The 26,839-nt window shown below is 35.6% G+C and overlaps 1 protein-coding gene across 1 annotated transcript in view; it reads right to left on the bottom strand.

The window, feature by feature from the left end:
- Positions 1–1,129: 1,129 nt before the first annotated feature.
- The window catches only part of LOC138856080 (streptococcal hemagglutinin-like), a 37,551-nt gene continuing 11,841 nt past the window's right edge, over positions 1,130–26,839 (bottom strand). Inside the window, exons 4-8 of the mRNA XM_070106511.1 lie at positions 23,124–23,471; positions 16,349–16,696; positions 9,209–9,556; positions 2,515–2,821; positions 1,130–1,141 (exon numbers count right to left, since the gene is read on the bottom strand). Coding sequence (XP_069962612.1) covers positions 1,130–1,141; positions 2,515–2,821; positions 9,209–9,556; positions 16,349–16,696; positions 23,124–23,471 — 1,363 coding nt within the window. The remainder of the gene's footprint in view (positions 1,142–2,514; positions 2,822–9,208; positions 9,557–16,348; positions 16,697–23,123; positions 23,472–26,839) is intronic.

Below are 26,839 nucleotides of genomic sequence, written 5' to 3'. Positions count from 1 at the left end.
CTGGCTCACATGCTTCCTCCTCTTCCAACTGTTAGGATACCTGCGCTGACATAAGCACGTCGACCTCTTTCGGTGCTGACAATTGTGCTGAAAAACGTGCATCTTGTGCTGCGAACTGCTCCTCCAAATGCGTTGACAATCGCGTTTCCATTTGAGACATACGTGTATCCTGTTCTTTAAATAGTGTCGATATTTGCGTTGACATTTGCGATATTGCGACAAAAACCATGTTTATGTCCACAATCTTTGACGAGCATTGAGCCTCTTCCTTTTCTTCTATCTTTGTGGTCTCTTCTTCTAATTCCATGTGAAAAACATATTCCTCCACATTAATGTTTTCCGCCTCCATGGCCTCTCTCAACCGTGATTGTAATTCAGTTTTTAATCCATTTGTCGCCAAACCCCGTTGCTCCAGCTCCTTTTTCAGTTGTGGAATCTTCAGATCTTTAAACTTGGCCATTTTCAAATAATTATCTCCTTGGGAATTTATTTGACAATTCCACTTCTGACACCAATTGTAACGGATTTCTCGATAAATCGTCTACCTGTAATTTACTCTTAGTTCGATCACTGGATTGATAAATAAAAGCCCCAATTGGATACACACTTATCTTTATTTCTAATTCCAACAATTTAACACTTATTGCTCGTTATTCGAGCTTACAACTTCTTGCTTATAGCTTGATTGCTCTTAACACGACAACACTCTAACTAGAACTGTGTATGCTGCACAATCTGGCAGCCCTTATATAGTAAATCTAAACCAAAACATTGCTTCTAGAACATTTTGGCAACTACGAATTCGCTAACTAGTTGCTTCTGGCAGTTTATCGTTGATTCGATTTTGTTCTATCATCCGTGTTCGTCACAGTATATTGGTTTTTCTTATTTTGCCATGTTTATATTACAATATGTTTAGAATGTCGGTAGTTTTTCTCTCTCTCACCTAAGGTTTCTCCCATTCAATTGGAAATTACAGAAAAGCCGATGTATTACTAACGTTGCCCTTTAACTAAAGGAACAATAAACATTTTTTATCAAAATCGTTTCAGAAGCTAAAAAGATTAGGACCAAACGGTTTAATTGTTTATTATGGTCAATATCAGGGAAAATCTTAATTATAAAGAATTTATGGCTGTATCTATAATGTGAAAAAATACTTCAATTTTATATTTTTGACGGTGCTCAATGATTGGTTCAACACACTCATAAGTTAAATGCTTTTTCTTGGATCGTGCACCAGGTCTAGCCACATTTTCAAAGTCTAACACCTCGCAATCAATTTCAGAAGCTAAGGCTTTGGCGTCTTCAAGAACTTGAGTAAAATACTTATCTGAACATGAGTTTTCAAAGCAATCTTTTGTATTTTTAAGTAATTTAATGACGGAAACTAAGTTACAGTTTGCACAGTATTAAAAACAATTGTAGTTTCCAGTGAGGACTTTGCCATGTCGTTTACCACTAAATTTAAAGAATGACTACTGCAAAGAACCACCAATGCCCGTGGATTGGTTCTTTTAATCCTGGCTTTAACTCCACTTTCAATACCTTTCATATTAGATCCATTATCGTACCCTTGCCCTCTTATCCAAGTGCTGGCCATTATTCTACGATAATTGCTGTTAGGGCCAGACCTGTTGATTTCTCGATTGGTATAAATCCTAAAAAACTTTCATTTATTACAATTTCTGAATGTTCGTGAATGGTCTTGTGATTGAATAATATGAAAGGTAATTATCATGGTCATCTGCTCAGTTTTACTAGCGTCTGGAGTACGATGTAAAATAATAGAATAATATTTCGACGTAATGATAGCTTCCATAATATAATGTTTTTTTATGCCGTCTGAAATTGTATTAATAAACTCATTTTGAATTGTTTTACTTAAGTAGGTTGCTTGTTTCTCCTCTTTTTTCAAAACTCTGCATACATGTTCCTCCATAGCGGGATCAAATTCGGCTAACAACTCTACTAGTATTAAAAAATTACCATTGTTATGTTGATACAGACTATCATAAATACCTTGAAAAGCCAAGCTATTTTTAGCCAACATTTTCTCTGGGACACGGCGTACGACACGATTTGAGCCTACGTGAAAGTTCTACCCAAGATTTTAGTGCTTTTACATGGTCTCGTGATGTCTCAGGAGATTTAAGCATATCACCTACATGACTTCAATTTTTGTAGCCATCTTCAGATAGACCGGAAGTTATAGTTGTATTGAAGATTTTACAACAAAAGCAATACAATAAATTTTTTGCCACAGAATATGCAAGCCAATCTCTTAAAATTTCTTCACCGTTATTAACCTTTCTCTTATAGTATCTCGAAGTAAATCTCCGACCATTGGTATCTTGTGGAAATTGAAATTCATACAGTGGGTCTGGAGAACCTATTTACCAAATATATTATTTCTGTGTATGTTAATCTATTGGGCCACGTAGCTGGGTCGACGTCTACAATAGATGTTAACTCTGTAGAAACACTTGGACTTGCAATAGCACCTTCACCTACAATAGCAGTTTCACCTGTCATAGCCTCTTCCCCTATAATAGCACTTTCACCTGTAATAGCGCTTGACCCAGAAGTAGAAGCACCAGGTTCACAGATTATACCGGAGTCGGACGTATGTTCTTCTCGAGGTTTAAGTGGAATTTCAGCTATAGCTCCGGTTTCTGGTATGGGTGGTGATGGTCTGTTTAGATCACCTTTCTTCAAAATGGACTCTAATGCTCCTGCTTGCTTTTGTCGCCCTGCGTCTTTTTCAAGTCTTCGTTTTTTATATTGGTGTCTCGACAACCGTGATCTAGCGTCAGCCTTTCTGTACGGTAAAAAAATTATATGAAATAAATTGACATACCTCTTAAAACATTTTTAACATATCTTGCGGTCAATATCAAATTAGGTGTGTTCAATATTACGTTTTTTCAATTTAATTTATAAAATAGATAGGTACTTACGTAGTAAATTCACATGCGCGCTTCAATATTTATATGATTAATTTTCCGCATAAAAGCACGTCACTTTTAAATTTAAGAATAGAACCAACTTGTAGGCTTAGCATATATATCACTTAAATGTATTAAACCTTTTAATTCTGTATCAGTTATTAACGGCTACATTGTTTTTGAATATGACGAAAATTTGTCTCTAGGGCAGAACATTTTTACTAGGTGTCTGTTAAATAAGTAATGAAAAATTAGTTTAATTGTTGGCTTATATATTATGTTTAAGGAATTTTTCTAAAATATCTTGTTGTGTTGTGTGTGGGGAAATCCCCTCAAACATAAAATAGACTGAGAGTTGCCAGTTCAGAAATGTGAAATCGGCACAAAATTCGGATGATTTTTTTGTATCCTAGTTTCTAAGTTCTAGTCTAGTTAGTTCCTTATTTCCCCTTTAGGTATTTCCTCTTCTTAGTGTTCCACAAAAGTTCAAAAGTATCGACACTTTACTCGATACCAGTATCGTATCAGATTTATAGGTACTGGGAAAAGGATCGTTACTAAACTATCGACATTGATAGGTATCAAGTACTTTTCAATATATTTTTAAAACTTGCTTTTGAGTAATATCCGTAATATAAAATATTATCCGAGAAATTTCGGAGCTTAAAGTTCAGAACTTATCACTACACCATCACAACACCTCCGTCTTGCGGGGATACGAAAGTCGGTGTCTACTCGTAACGAAAATTTTGGCATAATCTTGCTAAACGGCAATTACTATCGCGTTATAATAGATACGTAATAGAGGTGTCATATATTCGGGAAGCACTATGTACATGTGCTGATATACGTGCATCTTGCGCTGCGAACTCTTAAAATTTTGTCGACATTTGCGTTGACATCCGCGATATTGCAGCAAAAACCATGTTCATGTCCACAACCTTTGACGAGCATTGAGCCTCTTCTTTTGCTTCTATCTTCGTAGTCTCTTCCTCCAACTCCAACTCCAACTGAAACTTTGCCTCAAGAGCATTCTGGCAACTAGGAATTTACTGTCTAGTTGCTTCTGGCAATTTATCGTTGATTCGATTTTGTTATATCATTCATGTTCGTCACAATATATAGTCATAAATATACATATTGTAACGGATTTCTCGATAAATCGTCTACCTGTAACTCACTCTTGAGTTCGATCACTGGATTGTTAAATAAAAGTCCCAATTTAATGGCTACCCACTTATCTTTTTTTATTATTCCAATAAATTTATTCGATCTTACAACTTTCAGAACTGTGTTTGCTGCATAATCCGACAGCTCTTATATAGTAGATCTTTAACAAAACTTTGCCTCAAAAGCATTCTGGCAACTAGGAATTAACTGTCTAGTTGCTTCTGACAATTTATCGTTGATTCGATTTTTATATATCATTCATGTTCGTCACAATATATAGTCATAGATATACATATTGAAACGGATTTCTCGATATATTGTCTACCTGTAACTCACTCTTGAGTTCGATCACTGGATTGTTAAATAAAAGTCCCAATTTAATGGCTACACACTTATCTTTATTTCTGATTCCAACAACTTAACACTTATTGCTCGTTATTTGAGCTTACAACTTCTTGCTTATGTCTCAATTCTTCTTATCACGACAACACTCTAACTAGAACTGCCTTTGCTGCACAATCCGGCAGCCCTTAAATAATAAATCTGTAACAAAACATTGCGTTTAGAACATTCTGGCAACTACGAATTCGCTAACTAGTTGCTTCTGGCAGTTTATCGTTGATTCGATTTTGTTCTATCATCCGTGTTCGTCATACTGCCCTCCACCTAAGTCTGATCGTCCCGATTAGACATATTTGCGATACCAAAAACCTTTTATGTCCCCCATCTCGTCTTCTAGGCTGGTGCTGACATCGTTAGCCGTCCTTCTCTTCTTGGAGTTGATTCCATCCGTTTTCCGGATACTCAGTTTCTGGTACATCCCTTGACTTAAAGATGACTTGAGATTCCATTCTTGATCAGAACGTAACTCCATTGGAACACCGAATCTCGTTACCCACTTGTTGATGAATGCCTCCGCCACTGGCTCAGTCTCTTGGTTAGGAATTGGGTATACTTGGGGCCATTCGTTGAAATGTTTCTTGACTACCAAAACATGACTATTTCCTAATTTAATGTCTCTCAAGTGTCCTCCTCTTGGACATTTGTACTGCACGTTAAGAACAGCATGAATTCCAACCCTTGGAACAACCATAAGTACTCGGAAGGTTTGCCCATTTTCGCTTTTCCATACTCGATGCAAGCAGCCATACACTAACTTTAAACTGCTCCGTTCTGCCCAATATGATTTTGTGACCGACCTTCCTGTAGTTATTTCTCTAATCGTTGTACATTGGTTCAACTCCACTTCATGTAATGCACCTTCCAATTCTGGATCTTCTTGCAAAGAGTCATCCGTTTCAGGTTCAATTTTATGCTGATCTTCCACCTATGATGGTATACACGCTTCCTGCTCTTCCAACTGTAAGGACACTTGTGCTGGTATCCAAGCTTCTTGCTCTTCTAACTGTGAGGACCCTTGTACTGGTACAAACGCTTCCTCCTCTTCCGACTGTGAGGACACCTGCGCTGGCAGGCGCCCGTTCAGTTCTTCCGACTGTGAAGACACTTGTGCTGGTATACAAGCTTCTTGTTCTTCATACTGTGAAGATCCTGGCTCACATGCTTCCTCCTCTTCCAACTGTTAGGATACCTGCGCTGACATAAGCACGTCGACCTCTTTCGGTGCTGACAACTGTGCTGAAAAACGTGCATCTTGTGCTGCGAACTGCTCCTCCAAATGCGTTGACAATCGCGTTTCCATTTGAGACATACGTGTATCCTGTTCTTTAAATAGTGTCGATATTTGCGTTGACATTTGCGATATTGCGACAAAAACCATGTTTATGTCCACAATCTTTGACGAGCATTGAGCCTCTTCCTTTTCTTCTATCTTTGTTGTCTCTTCTTCTAATTCCATGTGAAAGACATATTCCTCCACATTAATGTTTTCCGCCTCCATGGCCTCTCTCAACCGTGATTGTAATTCAGTTTTTAATCCATTTGTCGCCAAACCCCGTTGCTCCAGCTCCTTTTTCAGTTGTGGAATCTTCAGATCTTTAAACTTGGCCATTTTCAAATAATTATCTCCTTGGGAATTTATTTGACAATTCCACTTCTGACACCAATTGTAACGGATTTCTCGATAAATCGTCTACCTGTAATTTACTCTTAGTTCGATCACTGGATTGATAAATAAAAGTCCCAATTGGATACACACTTATCTTTATATCCAATTCCAACAATTTAACACTTATTGCTCGTTATTCGAGCTTACAACTTCTTGCTTATAGCTTGATTGCTCTTAACACGACAACACTCTAACTAGAACTGTGTATGCTGCACAATCTGGCAGCCCTTATATAGTAAATCTATAACAAAACATTGCTTCTAGAACATTTTGGCAACTACGAATTCGCTAACTAGTTGCTTCTGGCAGTTTATCGTTGATTCGATTTTGTTCTATCATCCGTGTTCGTCACAGTATATTGGTTTTTCTTATTTTGGCATGTTTATATTACAATATGTTTAGAATGTCGGTAGTTTTTCTCTCTCTCACCTAAGGCTTCTCCCATTCAATTGGAAATTACAGAAAAGCCTATGTATTACTAATGTTGCCCTTTAACTAAAGGAACAATAAACATTTTTCATCAAAATCGTTTCAGAAGTTAAAAAGATTAGGACCAAACTGTTTAATTGTTTATTATGGTCAATATCAGGGAAAATCTTAATTATAAAGAATTTATGGCTGTATCTATAATGTGAAAAAATACTTCAATTTTATATTTTTGACGGTGCTCAATGATTGGTTCAACACACTCATAAGTTAAATGCTTTTTCTTGGATCGTGCACCAGGTCTAGCCACATTTTCAAAGTCTAACACCTCGCAATCAATTTCAGAAGCTAAGGCTTTGGCGTCTTCAAGAACTTGAGTAAAATACTTATCTGAACATGAGTTTTCAAAGCAATCTTTTGTATTTTTAAGTAATTTAATGACGGAAACTAAGTTAGAATCTTTACATTGCATTAATTTACTAATACTATGTTCGCACCGAATTGAAATCCTCTTGAAAACATAATTTGTGGATTGTGGAACCAAAGTCGTTCTGACCGGCATTGTGTGTTTTCGATGAGTTTCCATTGACAGTTCACACATTTATTTGTTTACATTTGTTATGTACCCTACAAGAACAGTGACGGTCATCTGATGGGTAATATGACAGTCATAGCTAAAAAAATTTTGTCAGCGCGCAGAACAAAGTTTCTATCATTTTCTTAAGAGTCTTGTGCAAAAACTGATGTAAACAAACGTATGTGTGTGAGTTTGCATCTCTCTTTAACAGATGGGTGATCGGAATTGATTCACTATATATCTATACTGCTCACACTCATGTCTTTTTCTGAGTCATTGCTGACCATAAATCCGTCATAGCTGAAAATTGTCAGTAATGACTGAAATGCTATCTGAAGTGAAAAATTCTTTTGCGCAGTAGATAATATAATTTTTATTTCTTTAATAAATTTCAAACTTTTAATCAAAATTAGTTATAATAATATACTTAAATATAAAAAGGAATGCAAGAAAAAATATAATAAATTATGAAAATATAAAAATTAATTTTTACTTGATGCCATCTCCTCCTCTCAACAGCTCTGCGTACGTCTTTCTCCAATCAGTGAATAGTTCTGAATTTAAAAAGTACTGACATATCAAATGTGAGTGTATTGGCGAATCCATCAGCAGTTTCTTGTAGGGTACCAATTATGGAATGTAATCAAATTGTCAACTGACATTTAGGGCTCGCAAAATATGTCTTCTAATAATATCGATTAAACTAGAGCAGGCGCCGATTATAATGAGTGGAATGTAAGTTTTCAAAGGGTTTTCAGCGAAAACTGTGTTTTCGTTTGACAGATTTTGTATGGATGAAAACACAAGTTTTCGCCTGAAAACCTCTTTTGTCTATGAAAACACGAATTTTGTGTCGGTGCGAACATAGTATTAGAGTAATACCTTTTGCATTCTTCAAAATAATTGACCACCTTTATCTTAAAGTGAAAAATAACAATTATTTTTTGCATAGTATTAAAAACAATTGTAGTTTCCAGTGAGGACTTTGCCATGTCGTTTACCACTAAATTTATAGAATGACTACTGCAAAGAACCACCAATGCCCGTGGATTGGTTCTTTTAATCCTGGCTTTAACTCCACTTTCAATACCTTTCATATTAGATCCATTATCGTACCCTTGCCCTCTTATCCAAGTGCTGATAATTGTTCTACGATAATTTTTGTTAGGGCCAGACCTGTTGATTTCTCGATTGGTATAAACCCTAAAAAACTTTCATTTATTACAATTTCTGAATGTTCTTGAATGGTCTTGTGATTGAATAATATAAAAGGTACCTAATTATCATGGTCATCTGCTCAGTTTTACTAGCGTCTGGAGTACGATCTAAAATAATAGAATAATATTTCGACGTAATGATAGCTTCCATAATATAATGTTTTTTTATGCCGTCTGAAATTGTGTTAATAAACTCATTTTGAATTGTTTTACTTAAGTAGGTTGCTTGTTTCTCCTCTTTTTTTAAAACTCTGCGTACATGTTCCTGCATAACGGGATCAAATTCGGCTAACAACTCTACTAGTATTAAAAAATTACCATTGTTATGTTGATACAGACTATCATAAATACCTTGAAAAGCCAAGCTATTTTTAGCCAACATTTTCTCTGGGACACGGCGTACGACACGATTTGAGCCTACGTGAAAGTTCTACCCAAGATTTTAGTGCTTTTACATGGTCTCGTGATGTCTCAGGAGATTTAAGCATATCACCTACATGACTTCAATTTTTGTAGCCATCTTCAGATAGACCGGAAGTTATAGTTGTATTGAAGATTTTACAACAAAAGCAATACAATAAATTTTTTGCCACAGAATATGCAAGCCAATCTCTTAAAATTTCTTCACCGTTATTAAGCTTTCTCTTATAGTATCTCGAAGTAAATCTCCGACCATTGGTATCTTGTGGAAATTGAAATTCATACAGTGGGTCTGGAGAACCTATTTACCAAATATATTATTTCTGTGTATGTTAATCTATTGGGCCACGTAGCTGGGTCGACGTCTACAATAGATGTTAACTCTGTAGAAACACTTGGACTTGCAATAGCACCTTCACCTACAATAGCAGTTTCACCTGTCATAGCCTCCTCCCCTGTAATAACACTTTCACCTGTAGTAGCGCTTGACCCAGAAGTAGAAGCACCAGGTTCACAGATTATATTGGAGTCGGACGTATGTTCTTCTCGAGGTTTAAGTGGAATTTCAGCTATAGCTCCGGTTTCTGGTATGGGTGATGATGGTCTGTTTAGATCACCTTTCTTCAAAATGGACTCTAATGCCCCTGCTTGCTTTTGTCGCTCTGGGTCTTTTTCAAGTCTTCGTTTTTTATATTGGTGTCTCGACAAGCGTGATCTACCGTCAGCCTTTCTGTACGGTAAAAAAGTTATATGAAATAAATTTACATACCTCTTAAAACATTTTTAACATATCTTGCGGTCAATATCAAATTAGGTGTGTTCAATTTACGTTTCTTCTTACGTATTACAATTTAATTTATAAAATAGATAGGTACTTACGTAGTAAATTCACATGCGCGCTTCAATATTTATATGATTAATTTTCCGCATAAAAGCACGTCACTTTTAAATTTAAGAATAGAACCAACTTGTAGGCTTAGCATATATATCACTTAAATGTATTAAACCTTTTAATTCTGTATCAGTTATTAACGGCTACATTGTTCTCGAATATGACGCAAATTTGTCTCTAGGGCAGAACATTTTTACTAGGTGTCTGTTAAATAAGTAATGAAAAATTAGTTTAATTGTTTGCTTATATATTATGTTTAAGGAATTTTTCTAAAATGTCTTGTTGTGTTGTGTGTGGGGAAATCCCCTCAAACATAAAATAGACTGAGAGTTGCCAGTTCAGAAATGTGAAATCGGCAGAAAATTCGGATGATTTTTTTGTATCCTAGTTTCTAAGTTCTAGTCTAGTTAGTTCCTTATTTCCCCTTTAGGTATTTCCTCTTCTCAGTGTTCCACAAAATTTCAAAAGTATCGACACTTTACTCGATACCAGTATCGTATCAGATTTATAGGTACTGGGAAAAGGATCGATACTAATCTATCGACATTGATAGGTATCAAGTACTTTTCAATATATTTTTAAAACTTGCGATTGAGTAATATCCGTAATATAAAATATTATCCGAGAAATTTCGGAGCTTAGAGTTCAGAACTTATCACTACACCATCACAACACCTCCGTCTTGCGGGGATACGAAAGTCGGTGTCTACTCGTAACGAAAATTTGGCATAATCCTGCTAAACGGCAATTACTATCGTGTTATAATAGATACGTATTAGAGGTGTCATATATTCGGGAAGCACTATGTACATGTGCTGATATACGTGCATCTTGCGCTGCGAACTCTTAAAATTTTGTCGACATTTGCGTTGACATCCGCGATATTGCAGCAAAAACCATGTTCATGTCCACAACCTTTGACGAGCATTAAGCCTCTTCTTTTGCTTCTATCTTCGTAGTCTCTTCCTCCAACTCCAACTGAAACACATAATCGTCAACACCAATGTTTTCCGCTTCCATGGCCTCCCGCAAACGTGATTGTAATTCCGACTTTACTCTATTTGTCACCGAACCACGTTTTTCCTACTCCTTTTTCAGTTGTGGAATCTTCAAATCGTCAAACTCTGCCATTTTAAAACAATTCCCTCTTTGGGATTTCTCGATAAATCGTTTACCTTGTAACTCACTCTTGAGTTCGATAATTGGATTGTTAAATTCAAGTCCCAAATTAATGCTATACATTTATTTTTTTTTTCTTATTCCAATAAATTTATTCGATCTTACAACTTCTAGAACTGTGTTTGCTGCATAATCCGACAGCCCTTATATAGTAGATCTTTAACAAAACTTTGCCTCAAGAGCATTCTGGCAACAATAAAAGTCCCAATTTAATGCTATACATTTATCTTTTTTTCTAATTCCAAAAACTTAACACTTATTGCTCGTTATTTGAGCTTACAACTTCTTGCTTATGTCTCAATTCTTCTTATCACGACAACACTCTAACTAGAACTGTCTTTGCTGCACAATCCGGCAGCCCTTATATAGTAGATCTTTAACAAAACTTTGCCTCAAGAGCATTCTGGCAACTAGGAATTAACTGTCTAGTTGCTTCTGGCAATTTATCGTTGATTCGATTTTGTTATATCATTCATGTTCGTCACAATATATAGTCATAGATATACATATTGTAACGGATTTCTCGATAAATTGTCTACTTGTAACTCACTCTTGAGTTCGATCACTAGATTGTTAAATAAAAGTCCCAATTTAATGGCTACACACTTATCTTTATTAATAATTCCAACAACTTAACACTTATTGCTCGTTATTTGAGCTTACAACTTCTTGCTTATGTCTCAATTCTTCTTATCACGACAACATTCTAACTAGAACTGTCTTTGCTGCACAGTCCGGCAGCCCTTATATAGTAAATCTGTAACAAAACATTGCTTCTAGAACATTCTGGCAACTACGAATTCGCTAACTAGTTGCTTCTGGCATTTTATCGTTGATTCGATTTTGTTCTATCATCCGGGCCGACTGATTGGCCCTATCACACGTTCAATATTTAATGTTGTATTTGGATCGTGATCATAATTGATGATTGATGGAGCACGAGTGAATGCTACACGTTTAATAAATATCTCGTCAGTATTTATTCGAAATAAATCTAGTTGTTAAAACCAGTGTGTTAAAAATATTTTTGCTTAGTATTTGTTTAATTTTATCCGGGTTTTTGATGAAATGTCGAAAGAAAACTGAAGAAAAGTTTTTAAGGTTTTGAAGAAAAACATTCAAAGACAGCGCTCGATTAAAAAAAAAATGTTGCAACCATTGTAAAGAATTCCACGGATCTTAGAAAATACTAAAAAAATTTTATATGTGTAAATATAAATTTAAAAAAAATTTTGAGAACATTAGCATGTCTTATTATTATAAATAATAATTTCCGTCGTATCGTGAATTTACATAAAAAATATCGTTGATGTCGCGATCAATATTTAATGTTTAACGCGCGATCCACGATCCGCGATCCGCATTTCAAAATATTTTATGATATGGCGATCCTGGATCTCGTTTAAATATAATGAAGTCGTCTTCAATTGCATCCCTACAAGCGGATATCTACTAGCAAACGTGTTCGCGACTTGTTATTGTTTACAGAGAGTGGGAAAAAAGTAACACATCGCCATTTGATGTTCAAAAATTCTCTCGCTCTATCCAATCGTTATTATGTCATGTAGTTTCCTTCTAAGTTACCTTTTATATGCGTTTGTTATTTTTTGGGTAACAGAATGACATACATTGGTTATCAAATCTGTTTACAGTCTGCTGAAGGTAATATATTCTTTTGTTAGAGAATATGTTACCTATGTGTTATCCATAACAGAAGTATTTGTTCCCAAAATTTCGGTTAGTGATATCGTTTTGATTAGCAGTTTGTTACCTTTAACATATAAACTTGTTAGCGTATATGTTATCTATTTGTTGGCTTTAACAAGCATAACTGTTGCCTCGATTTATTACATAATTTATTACCTGTCTGTTTCTTTTAACAAATTCGTATTTTAGCTTATCGGTTACCTTCTTGTTGACATAACCAATTCCAATTTTGTTAAATAAAATTCACTATTTTTTTATATTATTTGTCTTTATTTTATTGAAAAACGTATTTATTTACTATCTTATTACTAACTAATAATTCAAATTAATGAATATCTTAAATGTGTACATATTGATATATACTATGTTACACATATGTATATAGGTTAAATATAAGTATTAACACTTAAATTGTATACTTAAAGAAGTACATTTAACAATATATTTATATATTCTACAATTATAAAGCTACATGCATACAAAATATCTGGTTCAATGAGTTTAGCCTCCCTCTACATGTACACACCACTCTATCCGGAAGAATTATTATAAAACACTGTTCTTATATGACGGAATAAATCAAAACTTATTACTTGTATAAAATATATCGCGATACTGAGTTTTTCTTAAAAATCAAACAACTTTAATTATAAATCAGTGGTGTGTGATCCTCCATAAATTGTGTATCTATTTAAACAATATTGTAACAGATTTCTCGATAAATGGTCTACCTGTAACTCACTCTTGAGTTCGATCACTGGATTGTTAAATAAAAGTCCCAATTTAATGGCCACACACTTATCTTTGTTTCTAATTCCAACAACTTAACACTTATTGCTCGTTATTCGAGCTTACAACTTCTTGCTTATAGCTTGATTGCTCTTATCACGACAACACTCTAACTAGAACTGTGTTTGCTGCACAATCTGGCAGCCCTTATATAGTAAATCTATAACAAAACATTGCTTCTAGAACATTTTGGCAACTACGAATTCGCTAACTAGTTGCTTCTGGCAGTTTATCGTTGATTCGATTTTGTTCTATCATCCGTGTTCGTCACAGTATATTGGTTTTTCTTATTTTCGCATGTTTATATTACAATATGTTTAGAATGTCGGTAGTTTTTCTCTCTCTCACCTAAGGTTTCTCCCATTCAATTGGAAATTACAGAAAAGCCTATGTATTACTAATGTTGCCCTTTAACTAAAGGAACAATAAACATTTTTCATCAAAATCGTTTCAGAAGTTAAAAAGATTAGGACCAAACTGTTTAATTGTTTATTATGGTCAATATCAGGGAAAATCTTAATTATAAAGAATTTATGGCTGTATCTATAATGTGAAAAAATACTTCAATTTTATATTTTTGACGGTGCTCAATGATTGGTTCAACACACTCATAAGTTAAATGCTTTTTCTTGGATCGTGCACCAGGTCTAGCCACATTTTCAAAGTCTAACACCTCGCAATCAATTTCAGAAGCTAAGGCTTTGGCGTCTTCAAGAACTTGAGTAAAATACTTATCTGAACATGAGTTTTCAAAGCAATCTTTTGTATTTTTAAGTAATTTAATGACGGAGACTAAGTTAGAATCTTTACTTTGCATTAATTTACTAATACTATGTTCGCACCGAATTGAAATCCTCTTGAAAACATAATTTGTAGATTGTGGAACCAAAGTCGTTCTGACCGGCATTGTGTGTTTTCGATGAGTTTCCATTGACAGTTCACACATTTATTTGTTTACATTTGTTATGTACCCTACAAGAACTGTGACGGTCATCTGATGGGTAATATGACAGTCATAGCTGAAAAAATTTTGTCAGCGCGCAGAACAAAGTTTCTATCATTTTCTTAAGAGCTTTGTGCAAAAACTGATGTAAACAAACGTATGTGTGTGAGTTTGCATCTCTCTTTAACAGATGGGTGATCGGAATTGATTCACTATATATCTATACTGCTCACTCTCATGTCTTTTTCTGAGCCATTGCTGACCATAAATCCGTCATAGCTGAAAATTGTCAGTAATGACTGAAATGCTATCAGAGTGAAAAATTCTTTTGCGCAGTAGACAATATAATTTTTATTTCTTTAATAAATTTCAAACTTTTAATCAAAATTAGTTATAATAATATACTTAAATATAAAAAGGAATGCAAGAAAAAATATAATAAAATATGAAAATACAAAAATTAATATTCACTTGATGCCATCTCCTCCTCTCAATAGCTCTGCGTACGTCTTTCTCCAATCAGCGAATAGTTCTGAATTTATAAATGCAAATGTAAATTAACAGTACTGACATATCATATGTGAGTGTATTGGCGAACCCATCAGCAGTTTCTTGTAGGGTACCAATTATGGAATGTAATCAAATTGTCAACTGACATTTAGGGCTCGCAAAATATGTCTTATAATAATATCGATTAAACTAGAGCAGGCGCCGATTATAATGAGTGGAATGTAAGTTTTCAAAGGGTTTTCAGCGAAAACTGTGTTTTCGTTTGACAGATTTTGTATGGATGAAAACACAAGTTTTCGCGTGAAAACCTCTTTTGTCTATGAAAACACGAATTTTGTGTCGGTGCGAACATAGTATTATAGTAATACCTTTTGCATTCTTCAAAATAATTGACCACCTTTATCTTAAAGTGAAAAAAAACAATTATTCTTTGCATAGTATTAAAAACAATTGTTGTTTCCAGTGAGGACTTTGCCATGTCGTTTACCACTAAATTTAAAATGACTACTGCAAAGAACCACCAATGCCCGTGGATTGGTTCTTTTAATCCTGGCTTTAACTCCACTTTCAATACCTTTCATATTAGATCCATTATCGTACCCTTTCCTTCTTATCCAAGTGCTGATAATTGTTCTACGATAATTTTTGTTAGGGCCAGACCTGTTGATTTCTCGATTGGTATAAATCCTAAAAAACTTTCATTTATTACAATTTCTGAATGTTCTTGAATGGTCTTGTGATTGAATAATATAAAAGGTACCTAATTATCATGGTCATCTGCTCAGTTTTACTAGCGTCTGGAGTACGATCTAAAATAATAGAATAATATTTCGACGTAATGATAGCTTCCATAATATAATGTTTTTTTATGCCGTCTGAAATTGTGTTAATAAACTCATTTTGAATTGTTTTACTTAAGTAGGTTGCTTGTTTCTCCTCTTTTTTTAAAACTCTGCGTACATGTTCCTGCATAACGGGATCAAATTCGGCTAACAACTCTACTAGTATTAAAAAATTACCATTGTTATGTTGATACAGACTATCATAAATACCTTGAAAAGCCAAGCTATTTTTAGCCAACATTTTCTCTGGGACACGGCGTACGACACGATTTGAGCCTACGTGAAAGTTCTACCCAAGATTTTAGTGCTTTTACATGGTCTCGTGATGTCTCAGGAGATTTAAGCATATCACCTACATGACTTCAATTTTTGTAGCCATCTTCAGATAGACCGGAAGTTATAGTTGTATTGAAGATTTTACAACAAAAGCAATACAATAAATTTTTTGCCACAGAATATGCAAGCCAATCTCTTAAAATTCTTCACCGTTATTAAGCTTTCTCTTATAGTATCTCGAAGTAAATCTCCGACCATTGGTATCTTGTGGAAATTGAAATTCATACAGTGGGTCTGGAGAACCTATTTACCAAATATATTATTTCTGTGTATGTTAATCTATTGGGCCACGTAGCTGGGTCGACATCTACAATAGATGTTAACTCTGTAGAAACACTTGGACTTGCAATAGCACCTTCACCTACAATAGAAGTTTCACTTGTCATAGCCTCCTCCCCTGTAATAACACTTTCACCTGTAATAGCGCTTGACCCAGAAGTAGAAGCACCAGGTTCACAGATTATATTGGAGTCGGACGTATGTTCTTCTCGAGGTTTAAGTGGAATTTCAGCTATAGCTCCGGTTTCTGGTATGGGTGATGATGGTCTGTTTAGATCACCTTTCTTCAAAATGGACTCTAATGCCCCTGCTTGCTTTTGTCGCTCTGCGTCTTTTTCAAGTCTTCGTTTTTTATATTGGTGTCTCGACAAGCGTGATCTACCGTCAGCCTTTCTGTACGGTAAAAAAGTTATATGAAATAAATTTACATACCTCTTAAAACATTTTTAACATATCTTGCGGTCAATATCAAATTAGGTGTGTTCAATATTACGTTTTTTCTTACGTATTACAATTTAATTTATAAAATAGATAGGTACTTACGTAGTAAATTCACATGCGCGCTTCAATATTTATATGATAAATTTTCCGCATAAAAGCACGTCACTTTTAAATTTAAGAATAGAACCAACTTGTAGGCTTAGCATATATATCACTTAAATGTATTAAACCTTTTAATTCTGTATCAGTTATTAACTGCTACATTGTTCTCGAATATGACGAAAATTTGTCTCTAGGGCAGAACATTTTTACTAGGTGTCTGTTAAATAAGTAATGAAAAATTAGTTTAATTGTTTGCTTATATATTATGTTTAAGGAATTTTTCTAAAATGTCTTGTTGTGTTGTGTGTGGGGAAATCCCCTGAAACATAAAATAGACTGAGAGTTGCCAGTTCAGAAATGTGAAATCGGCAGAAAATTCGGATGATTTTTTTGTTTCCTAGTTTCTAAGTTCTAGTCTAGTTAGTTCCTTATTTCCCCTTTAGGTATTTCCTCTTCTCAGTGTTCCACAAAATTTCAAAAGTATCGACACTTTACTCGATACCAGTATCGTATCAGATTTATAGGTACTGGGAAAAGGATCGATACTAATCTATCGACATTGATAGGTATCAAGTACTTTTCAATATATTTTTAAAACTTGCGATTGAGTAATATCCGTAATATAAAATATTATCCGGGAAATTTCGGAGCTTAGAGTTCAGAACTTATCACTACACCATCACAACACCTCCGTCTTGCGGGGATACGAAAGTCGGTGTCTACTCGTAACGAAAATTTGGCATAATCCTGCTAAACGGCAATTACTATCGCGATATAATAGATACGTAATAGAGGTGTCATATATTCGGGAAGCACTATGTACATGTGCTGATATACGTGCATCTTGCGCTGCGAACTCTTAAAATTTTGTCGACATTTGCGTTGACATCCGCGATATTGCAGCAAAAACCATGTTCATGTCCACAACCTTTGACGAGCATTAAGCCTCTTCTTTTGCTTCTATCTTCGTAGTCTCTTCCTCCAACTCCAACTGAAACACATAATCGTCAACACCAATGTTTTCCGCTTCCATGGCCTCCCGCAAACGTAATTGTAATTCCGACTTTACTCTATTTGTCACCGAACCACGTTTTTCCTACTCCTTTTTCAGTTGTGGAATCTTCAAATCGTCAAACTCTGCCATTTTAAAACAATTCCCTCTTTGGGATTTCTCGATAAATCGTTTACTTTGTAACGCACTCTTGAGTTCGATAATTGGATTGTTAAATTCAAGTCCCAAATTAATGCTATACATTTATTTTTTTTTTCTTATTCCAATAAATTTATTCGATCTTACAACTTCTAGAACTGTGTTTGCTGCATAATCCGACAGCCCTTATATAGTAGATCTTTAACAAAACTTTGCCTCAAGAGCATTCTGGCAACTAGGAATAACTGTCTAGTTGCTTCTGGCAATTTATCGTTGATTCGATTTTGTTATATCATTCATGTTCGTCACAATATATAGTCATAGATATACATATTGTAACGGATTTCTCGATAAATTTTCTACTTGTAACTCACTCTTGAGTTCGATCACTAGATTGTTAAATAAAAGTCCCAATTTAATGCTATACATTTATCTTTTTTTCTAATTCCAACAACTTAACACTTATTGCTCGTTATTTGAGCTTACAACTTCTTGCTTATGTCTCAATTCTTCTTATCACGACAACACTCTAACTAGAACTGTCTTTGCTGCACAATACGGCAGCCCTTATATAGTAGATCTTTAACAAAACTTTGCCTCAAGAGCATTCTGGCAACTAGGAATTAACTGTCTAGTTGCTTCTGGCAATTTATCGTTGATTCGATTTTGTTCTATCATCCGTGTTCGTCATACTGCCCTCCACCTAAGTCTGATCGTCCCGATTAGACATATTTGCGATACCAAAAACCTTTTATGTCCCCCATCTCGTCTTCTAGGCTGGTGCTGACATCGTTAGCCGTCCTTCTCTTCTTGGAGTTGATTCCATCCGTTTTCCGGATACTCAGTTTCTGGTACATCCCTTGACTTAAAGATGACTTGAGATTCCATTCTTGATCAGAACGTAACTCCATTGGAACACCGAATCTCGTTACCCACTTGTTGATGAATGCCTCCGCCACTGGCTCAGTCTCTTGGTTAGGAATTGGGTATACTTGGGGCCATTCGTTGAAATGTTTCTTGACTACCAAAACATGACTATTTCCTAATTTAATGTCTCTCAAGTGTCCTCCTCTTGGACATTTGTACTGCACGTTAAGAACAGCATGAATTCCAACCCTTGGAACAACCATAAGTACTCGGAAGGTTTGCCCATTTTCGCTTTTCCATACTCGATGCAAGCAGCCATACACTAACTTTAAACTGCTCCGTTCTGCCCAATATGATTTTGTGACCGACCTTCCTGTAGTTATTTCTCTAATCGTTGTACATTGGTTCAACTCCACTTCATGTAATGCACCTTCCAATTCTGGATCTTCTTGCAAAGAGTCATCCGTTTCAGGTTCAATTTTATGCTGATCTTCCACCTATGATGGTATACACGCTTCCTGCTCTTCCAACTGTAAGGACACTTGTGCTGGTATCCAAGCTTCTTGCTCTTCTAACTGTGAGGACCCTTGTACTGGTACAAACGCTTCCTCCTCTTCCGACTGTGAGGACACCTGCGCTGGCAGGCGCCCGTTCAGTTCTTCCGACTGTGAAGACACTTGTGCTGGTATACAAGCTTCTTGTTCTTCATACTGTGAAGATCCTGGCTCACATGCTTCCTCCTCTTCCAACTGTTAGGATACCTGCGCTGACATAAGCACGTCGACCTCTTTCGGTGCTGACAACTGTGCTGAAAAACGTGCATCTTGTGCTGCGAACTGCTCCTCCAAATGCGTTGACAATCGCGTTTCCATTTGAGACATACGTGTATCCTGTTCTTTAAATAGTGTCGATATTTGCGTTGACATTTGCGATATTGCGACAAAAACCATGTTTATGTCCACAATCTTTGACGAGCATTGAGCCTCTTCCTTTTCTTCTATCTTTGTTGTCTCTTCTTCTAATTCCATGTGAAAGACATATTCCTCCACATTAATGTTTTCCGCCTCCATGGCCTCTCTCAACCGTGATTGTAATTCAGTTTTTAATCCATTTGTCGCCAAACCCCGTTGCTCCAGCTCCTTTTTCAGTTGTGGAATCTTCAGATCTTTAAACTTGGCCATTTTCAAATAATTATCTCCTTGGGAATTTATTTGACAATTCCACTTCTGACACCAATTGTAACGGATTTCTCGATAAATCGTCTACCTGTAATTTACTCTTAGTTCGATCACTGGATTGATAAATAAAAGTCCCAATTGGATACACACTTATCTTTATTTCTAATTCCAACAATTTAACACTTATTGCTCGTTATTCGAGCTTACAACTTCTTGCTTATAGCTTGATTGCTCTTAACACGACAACACTCTAACTAGAACTGTGTATGCTGCACAATCTGGCAGCCCTTATATAGTAAATCTATAACAAAACATTGCTTCTAGAACATTTTGGCAACTACGAATTCGCTAACTAGTTGCTTCTGGCAGTTTATCGTTGATTCGATTTTGTTCTATCATCCGTGTTCGTCACAGTATATTGGTTTTTCTTATTTTCGCATGTTTATATTACAATATGTTTAGAATGTCGGTAGTTTTTCTCTCTCTCACCTAAGGTTTCTCCCATTCAATTGGAAATTACAGAAAAGCCTATGTATTACTAATGTTGCCCTTTAACTAAAGGAACAATAAACATTTTTCATCAAAATCGTTTCAGAAGTTAAAAAGATTAGGACCAAACTGTTTAATTGTTTATTATGGTCAATATCAGGGAAAATCTTAATTATAAAGAATTTATGGCTGTATCTATAATGTGAAAAAATACTTCAATTTTATATTTTTGACGGTGCTCAATGATTGGTTCAACACACTCATAAGTTAAATGCTTTTTCTTGGATCGTGCACCAGGTCTAGCCACATTTTCAAAGTCTAACACCTCGCAATTAATTTCAGAAGCTAAGGCTTTGGCGTCTTCAAGAACTTGAGTAAAATACTTATCTGAACATGAGTTTTCAAAGCAATCTTTTGTATTTTTAAGTAATTTAATGACGGAAACTAAGTTAGAATCTTTACATTGCATTAATTTACTAATACTATGTTCGCACCGAATTGAAATCCTCTTGAAAACATAATTTGTGGATTGTGGAACCAAAGTCGTTCTGACCGGCATTGTGTGTTTTCGATGAGTTTCCATTGACAGTTCACACATTTATTTGTTTACATTTGTTATGTACCCTACAAGAACAGTGACGGTCATCTGATGGGTAATATGACAGTCATAGCTAAAAAAATTTTGTCAGCGCGCAGAACAAAGTTTCTATCATTTTCTTAAGAGTCTTGTGCAAAAACTGATGTAAACAAACGTATGTGTGTGAGTTTGCATCTCTCTTTAACAGATGGGTGATCGGAATTGATTCACTATATATCTATACTGCTCACACTCATGTCTTTTTCTGAGTCATTGCTGACCATAAATCCGTCATAGCTGAAAATTGTCAGTAATGACTGAAATGCTATCTGAAGTGAAAAATTCTTTTGCGCAGTAGATAATATAATTTTTATTTCTTTAATAAATTTCAAACTTTTAATCAAAATTAGTTATAATAATATACTTAAATATAAAAAGGAATGCAAGAAAAAATATAATAAATTATGAAAATATAAAAATTAATTTTTACTTGATGCCATCTCCTCCTCTCAACAGCTCTGCGTACGTCTTTCTCCAATCAGTGAATAGTTCTGAATTTAAAAAGTACTGACATATCAAATGTGAGTGTATTGGCGAATCCATCAGCAGTTTCTTGTAGGGTACCAATTATGGAATGTAATCAAATTGTCAACTGACATTTAGGGCTCGCAAAATATGTCTTCTAATAATATCGATTAAACTAGAGCAGGCGCCGATTATAATGAGTGGAATGTAAGTTTTCAAAGGGTTTTCAGCGAAAACTGTGTTTTCGTTTGACAGATTTTGTATGGATGAAAACACAAGTTTTCGCCTGAAAACCTCTTTTGTCTATGAAAACACGAATTTTGTGTCGGTGCGAACATAGTATTAGAGTAATACCTTTTGCATTCTTCAAAATAATTGACCACCTTTATCTTAAAGTGAAAAATAACAATTATTTTTTGCATAGTATTAAAAACAATTGTAGTTTCCAGTGAGGACTTTGCCATGTCGTTTACCACTAAATTTATAGAATGACTACTGCAAAGAACCACCAATGCCCGTGGATTGGTTCTTTTAATCCTGGCTTTAACTCCACTTTCAATACCTTTCATATTAGATCCATTATCGTACCCTTGCCCTCTTATCCAAGTGCTGATAATTGTTCTACGATAATTTTTGTTAGGGCCAGACCTGTTGATTTCTCGATTGGTATAAACCCTAAAAAACTTTCATTTATTACAATTTCTGAATGTTCTTGAATGGTCTTGTGATTGAATAATATAAAAGGTACCTAATTATCATGGTCATCTGCTCAGTTTTACTAGCGTCTGGAGTACGATCTAAAATAATAGAATAATATTTCGACGTAATGATAGCTTCCATAATATAATGTTTTTTTATGCCGTCTGAAATTGTGTTAATAAACTCATTTTGAATTGTTTTACTTAAGTAGGTTGCTTGTTTCTCCTCTTTTTTTAAAACTCTGCGTACATGTTCCTGCATAACGGGATCAAATTCGGCTAACAACTCTACTAGTATTAAAAAATTACCATTGTTATGTTGATACAGACTATCATAAATACCTTGAAAAGCCAAGCTATTTTTAGCCAACATTTTCTCTGGGACACGGCGTACGACACGATTTGAGCCTACGTGAAAGTTCTACCCAAGATTTTAGTGCTTTTACATGGTCTCGTGATGTCTCAGGAGATTTAAGCATATCACCTACATGACTTCAATTTTTGTAGCCATCTTCAGATAGACCGGAAGTTATAGTTGTATTGAAGATTTTACAACAAAAGCAATACAATAAATTTTTTGCCACAGAATATGCAAGCCAATCTCTTAAAATTTCTTCACCGTTATTAAGCTTTCTCTTATAGTATCTCGAAGTAAATCTCCGACCATTGGTATCTTGTGGAAATTGAAATTCATACAGTGGGTCTGGAGAACCTATTTACCAAATATATTATTTCTGTGTATGTTAATCTATTGGGCCACGTAGCTGGGTCGACGTCTACAATAGATGTTAACTCTGTAGAAACACTTGGACTTGCAATAGCACCTTCACCTACAATAGCAGTTTCACCTGTCATAGCCTCCTCCCCTGTAATAACACTTTCACCTGTAGTAGCGCTTGACCCAGAAGTAGAAGCACCAGGTTCACAGATTATATTGGAGTCGGACGTATGTTCTTCTCGAGGTTTAAGTGGAATTTCAGCTATAGCTCCGGTTTCTGGTATGGGTGATGATGGTCTGTTTAGATCACCTTTCTTCAAAATGGACTCTAATGCCCCTGCTTGCTTTTGTCGCTCTGCGTCTTTTTCAAGTCTTCGTTTTTTATATTGGTGTCTCGACAAGCGTGATCTACCGTCAGCCTTTCTGTACGGTAAAAAAGTTATATGAAATAAATTTACATACCTCTTAAAACATTTTTAACATATCTTGCGGTCAATATCAAATTAGGTGTGTTCAATATTACGTTTTTTCTTACGTATTACAATTTAATTTATAAAATAGATAGGTACTTACGTAGTAAATTCACATGCGCGCTTCAATATTTATATGATTAATTTTCCGCATAAAAGCACGTCACTTTTAAATTTAAGAATAGAACCAACTTGTAGGCTTAGCATATATATCACTTAAATGTATTAAACCTTTTAATTCTGTATCAGTTATTAACTGCTACATTGTTCTCGAATATGACGAAAATTTGTCTCTAGGGCAGAACATTTTTACTAGGTGTCTGTTAAATAAGTAATGAAAAATTAGTTTAATTGTTTGCTTATATATTATGTTTAAGGAATTTTTCTAAAATGTCTTGTTGTGTTGTGTGTGGGGAAATCCCCTGAAACATAAAATAGACTGAGAGTTGCCAGTTCAGAAATGTGAAATCGGCAGAAAATTCGGATGATTTTTTTGTTTCCTAGTTTCTAAGTTCTAGTCTAGTTAGTTCCTTATTTCCCCTTTAGGTATTTCCTCTTCTCAGTGTTCCACAAAATTTCAAAAGTATCGACACTTTACTCGATACCAGTATCGTATCAGATTTATAGGTACTGGGAAAAGGATCGATACTAATCTATCGACATTGATAGGTATCAAGTACTTTTCAATATATTTTTAAAACTTGCGATTGAGTAATATCCGTAATATAAAATATTATCCGGGAAATTTCGGAGCTTAGAGTTCAGAACTTATCACTACACCATCACAACACCTCCGTCTTGCGGGGATACGAAAGTCGGTGTCTACTCGTAACGAAAATTTGGCATAATCCTGCTAAACGGCAATTACTATCGCGATATAATAGATACGTAATAGAGGTGTCATATATTCGGGAAGCACTATGTACATGTGCTGATATACGTGCATCTTGCGCTGCGAACTCTTAAAATTTTGTCGACATTTGCGTTGACATCCGCGATATTGCAGCAAAAACCATGTTCATGTCCACAACCTTTGACGAGCATTAAGCCTCTTCTTTTGCTTCTATCTTCGTAGTCTCTTCCTCCAACTCCAACTGAAACACATAATCGTCAACACCAATGTTTTCCGCTTCCATGGCCTCCCGCAAACGTAATTGTAATTCCGACTTTACTCTATTTGTCACCGAACCACGTTTTTCCTACTCCTTTTTCAGTTGTGGAATCTTCAAATCGTCAAACTCTGCCATTTTAAAACAATTCCCTCTTTGGGATTTCTCGATAAATCGTTTACTTTGTAACGCACTCTTGAGTTCGATAATTGGATTGTTAAATTCAAGTCCCAAATTAATGCTATACATTTATTTTTTTTTTCTTATTCCAATAAATTTATTCGATCTTACAACTTCTAGAACTGTGTTTGCTGCATAATCCGACAGCCCTTATATAGTAGATCTTTAACAAAACTTTGCCTCAAGAGCATTCTGGCAACTAGGAATAACTGTCTAGTTGCTTCTGGCAATTTATCGTTGATTCGATTTTGTTATATCATTCATGTTCGTCACAATATATAGTCATAGATATACATATTGTAACGGATTTCTCGATAAATTTTCTACTTGTAACTCACTCTTGAGTTCGATCACTAGATTGTTAAATAAAAGTCCCAATTTAATGCTATACATTTATCTTTTTTTCTAATTCCAACAACTTAACACTTATTGCTCGTTATTTGAGCTTACAACTTCTTGCTTATGTCTCAATTCTTCTTATCACGACAACACTCTAACTAGAACTGTCTTTGCTGCACAATACGGCAGCCCTTATATAGTAGATCTTTAACAAAACTTTGCCTCAAGAGCATTCTGGCAACTAGGAATTAACTGTCTAGTTGCTTCTGGCAATTTATCGTTGATTCGATTTTGTTCTATCATCCGTGTTCGTCATACTGCCCTCCACCTAAGTCTGATCGTCCCGATTAGACATATTTGCGATACCAAAAACCTTTTATGTCCCCCATCTCGTCTTCTAGGCTGGTGCTGACATCGTTAGCCGTCCTTCTCTTCTTGGAGTTGATTCCATCCGTTTTCCGGATACTCAGTTTCTGGTACATCCCTTGACTTAAAGATGACTTGAGATTCCATTCTTGATCAGAACGTAACTCCATTGGAACACCGAATCTCGTTACCCACTTGTTGATGAATGCCTCCGCCACTGGCTCAGTCTCTTGGTTAGGAATTGGGTATACTTGGGGCCATTCGTTGAAATGTTTCTTGACTACCAAAACATGACTATTTCCTAATTTAATGTCTCTCAAGTGTCCTCCTCTTGGACATTTGTACTGCACGTTAAGAACAGCATGAATTCCAACCCTTGGAACAACCATAAGTACTCGGAAGGTTTGCCCATTTTCGCTTTTCCATACTCGATGCAAGCAGCCATACACTAACTTTAAACTGCTCCGTTCTGCCCAATATGATTTTGTGACCGACCTTCCTGTAGTTATTTCTCTAATCGTTGTACATTGGTTCAACTCCACTTCATGTAATGCACCTTCCAATTCTGGATCTTCTTGCAAAGAGTCATCCGTTTCAGGTTCAATTTTATGCTGATCTTCCACCTATGATGGTATACACGCTTCCTGCTCTTCCAACTGTAAGGACACTTGTGCTGGTATCCAAGCTTCTTGCTCTTCTAACTGTGAGGACCCTTGTACTGGTACAAACGCTTCCTCCTCTTCCGACTGTGAGGACACCTGCGCTGGCAGGCGCCCGTTCAGTTCTTCCGACTGTGAAGACACTTGTGCTGGTATACAAGCTTCTTGTTCTTCATACTGTGAAGATCCTGGCTCACATGCTTCCTCCTCTTCCAACTTTTAGGATACCTGCGCTGACATAAGCACGTCGACCTCTTTCGGTGCTGACAACTGTGCTGAAAAACGTGCATCTTGTGCTGCGAACTGCTCCTCCAAATGCGTTGACAATCGCGTTTCCATTTGAGACATACGTGTATCCTGTTCTTTAAATAGTGTCGATATTTGCGTTGACATTTGCGATATTGCGACAAAAACCATGTTTATGTCCACAATCTTTGACGAGCATTGAGCCTCTTCCTTTTCTTCTATCTTTGTTGTCTCTTCTTCTAATTCCATGTGAAAGACATATTCCTCCACATTAATGTTTTCCGCCTCCATGGCCTCTCTCAACCGTGATTGTAATTCAGTTTTTAATCCATTTGTCGCCAAACCCCGTTGCTCCAGCTCCTTTTTCAGTTGTGGAATCTTCAGATCTTTAAACTTGGCCATTTTCAAATAATTATCTCCTT

The sequence above is a fragment of the Bactrocera oleae genome, chromosome 3, assembly GCF_042242935.1.
Source record: "Bactrocera oleae isolate idBacOlea1 chromosome 3, idBacOlea1, whole genome shotgun sequence".
NCBI lineage: Eukaryota > Metazoa > Arthropoda > Insecta > Diptera > Tephritidae > Bactrocera > Bactrocera oleae.
The sequence above is the reverse complement of the archived record's forward strand: the minus strand, read 5'-3'. Positions and strand labels throughout refer to the sequence as shown.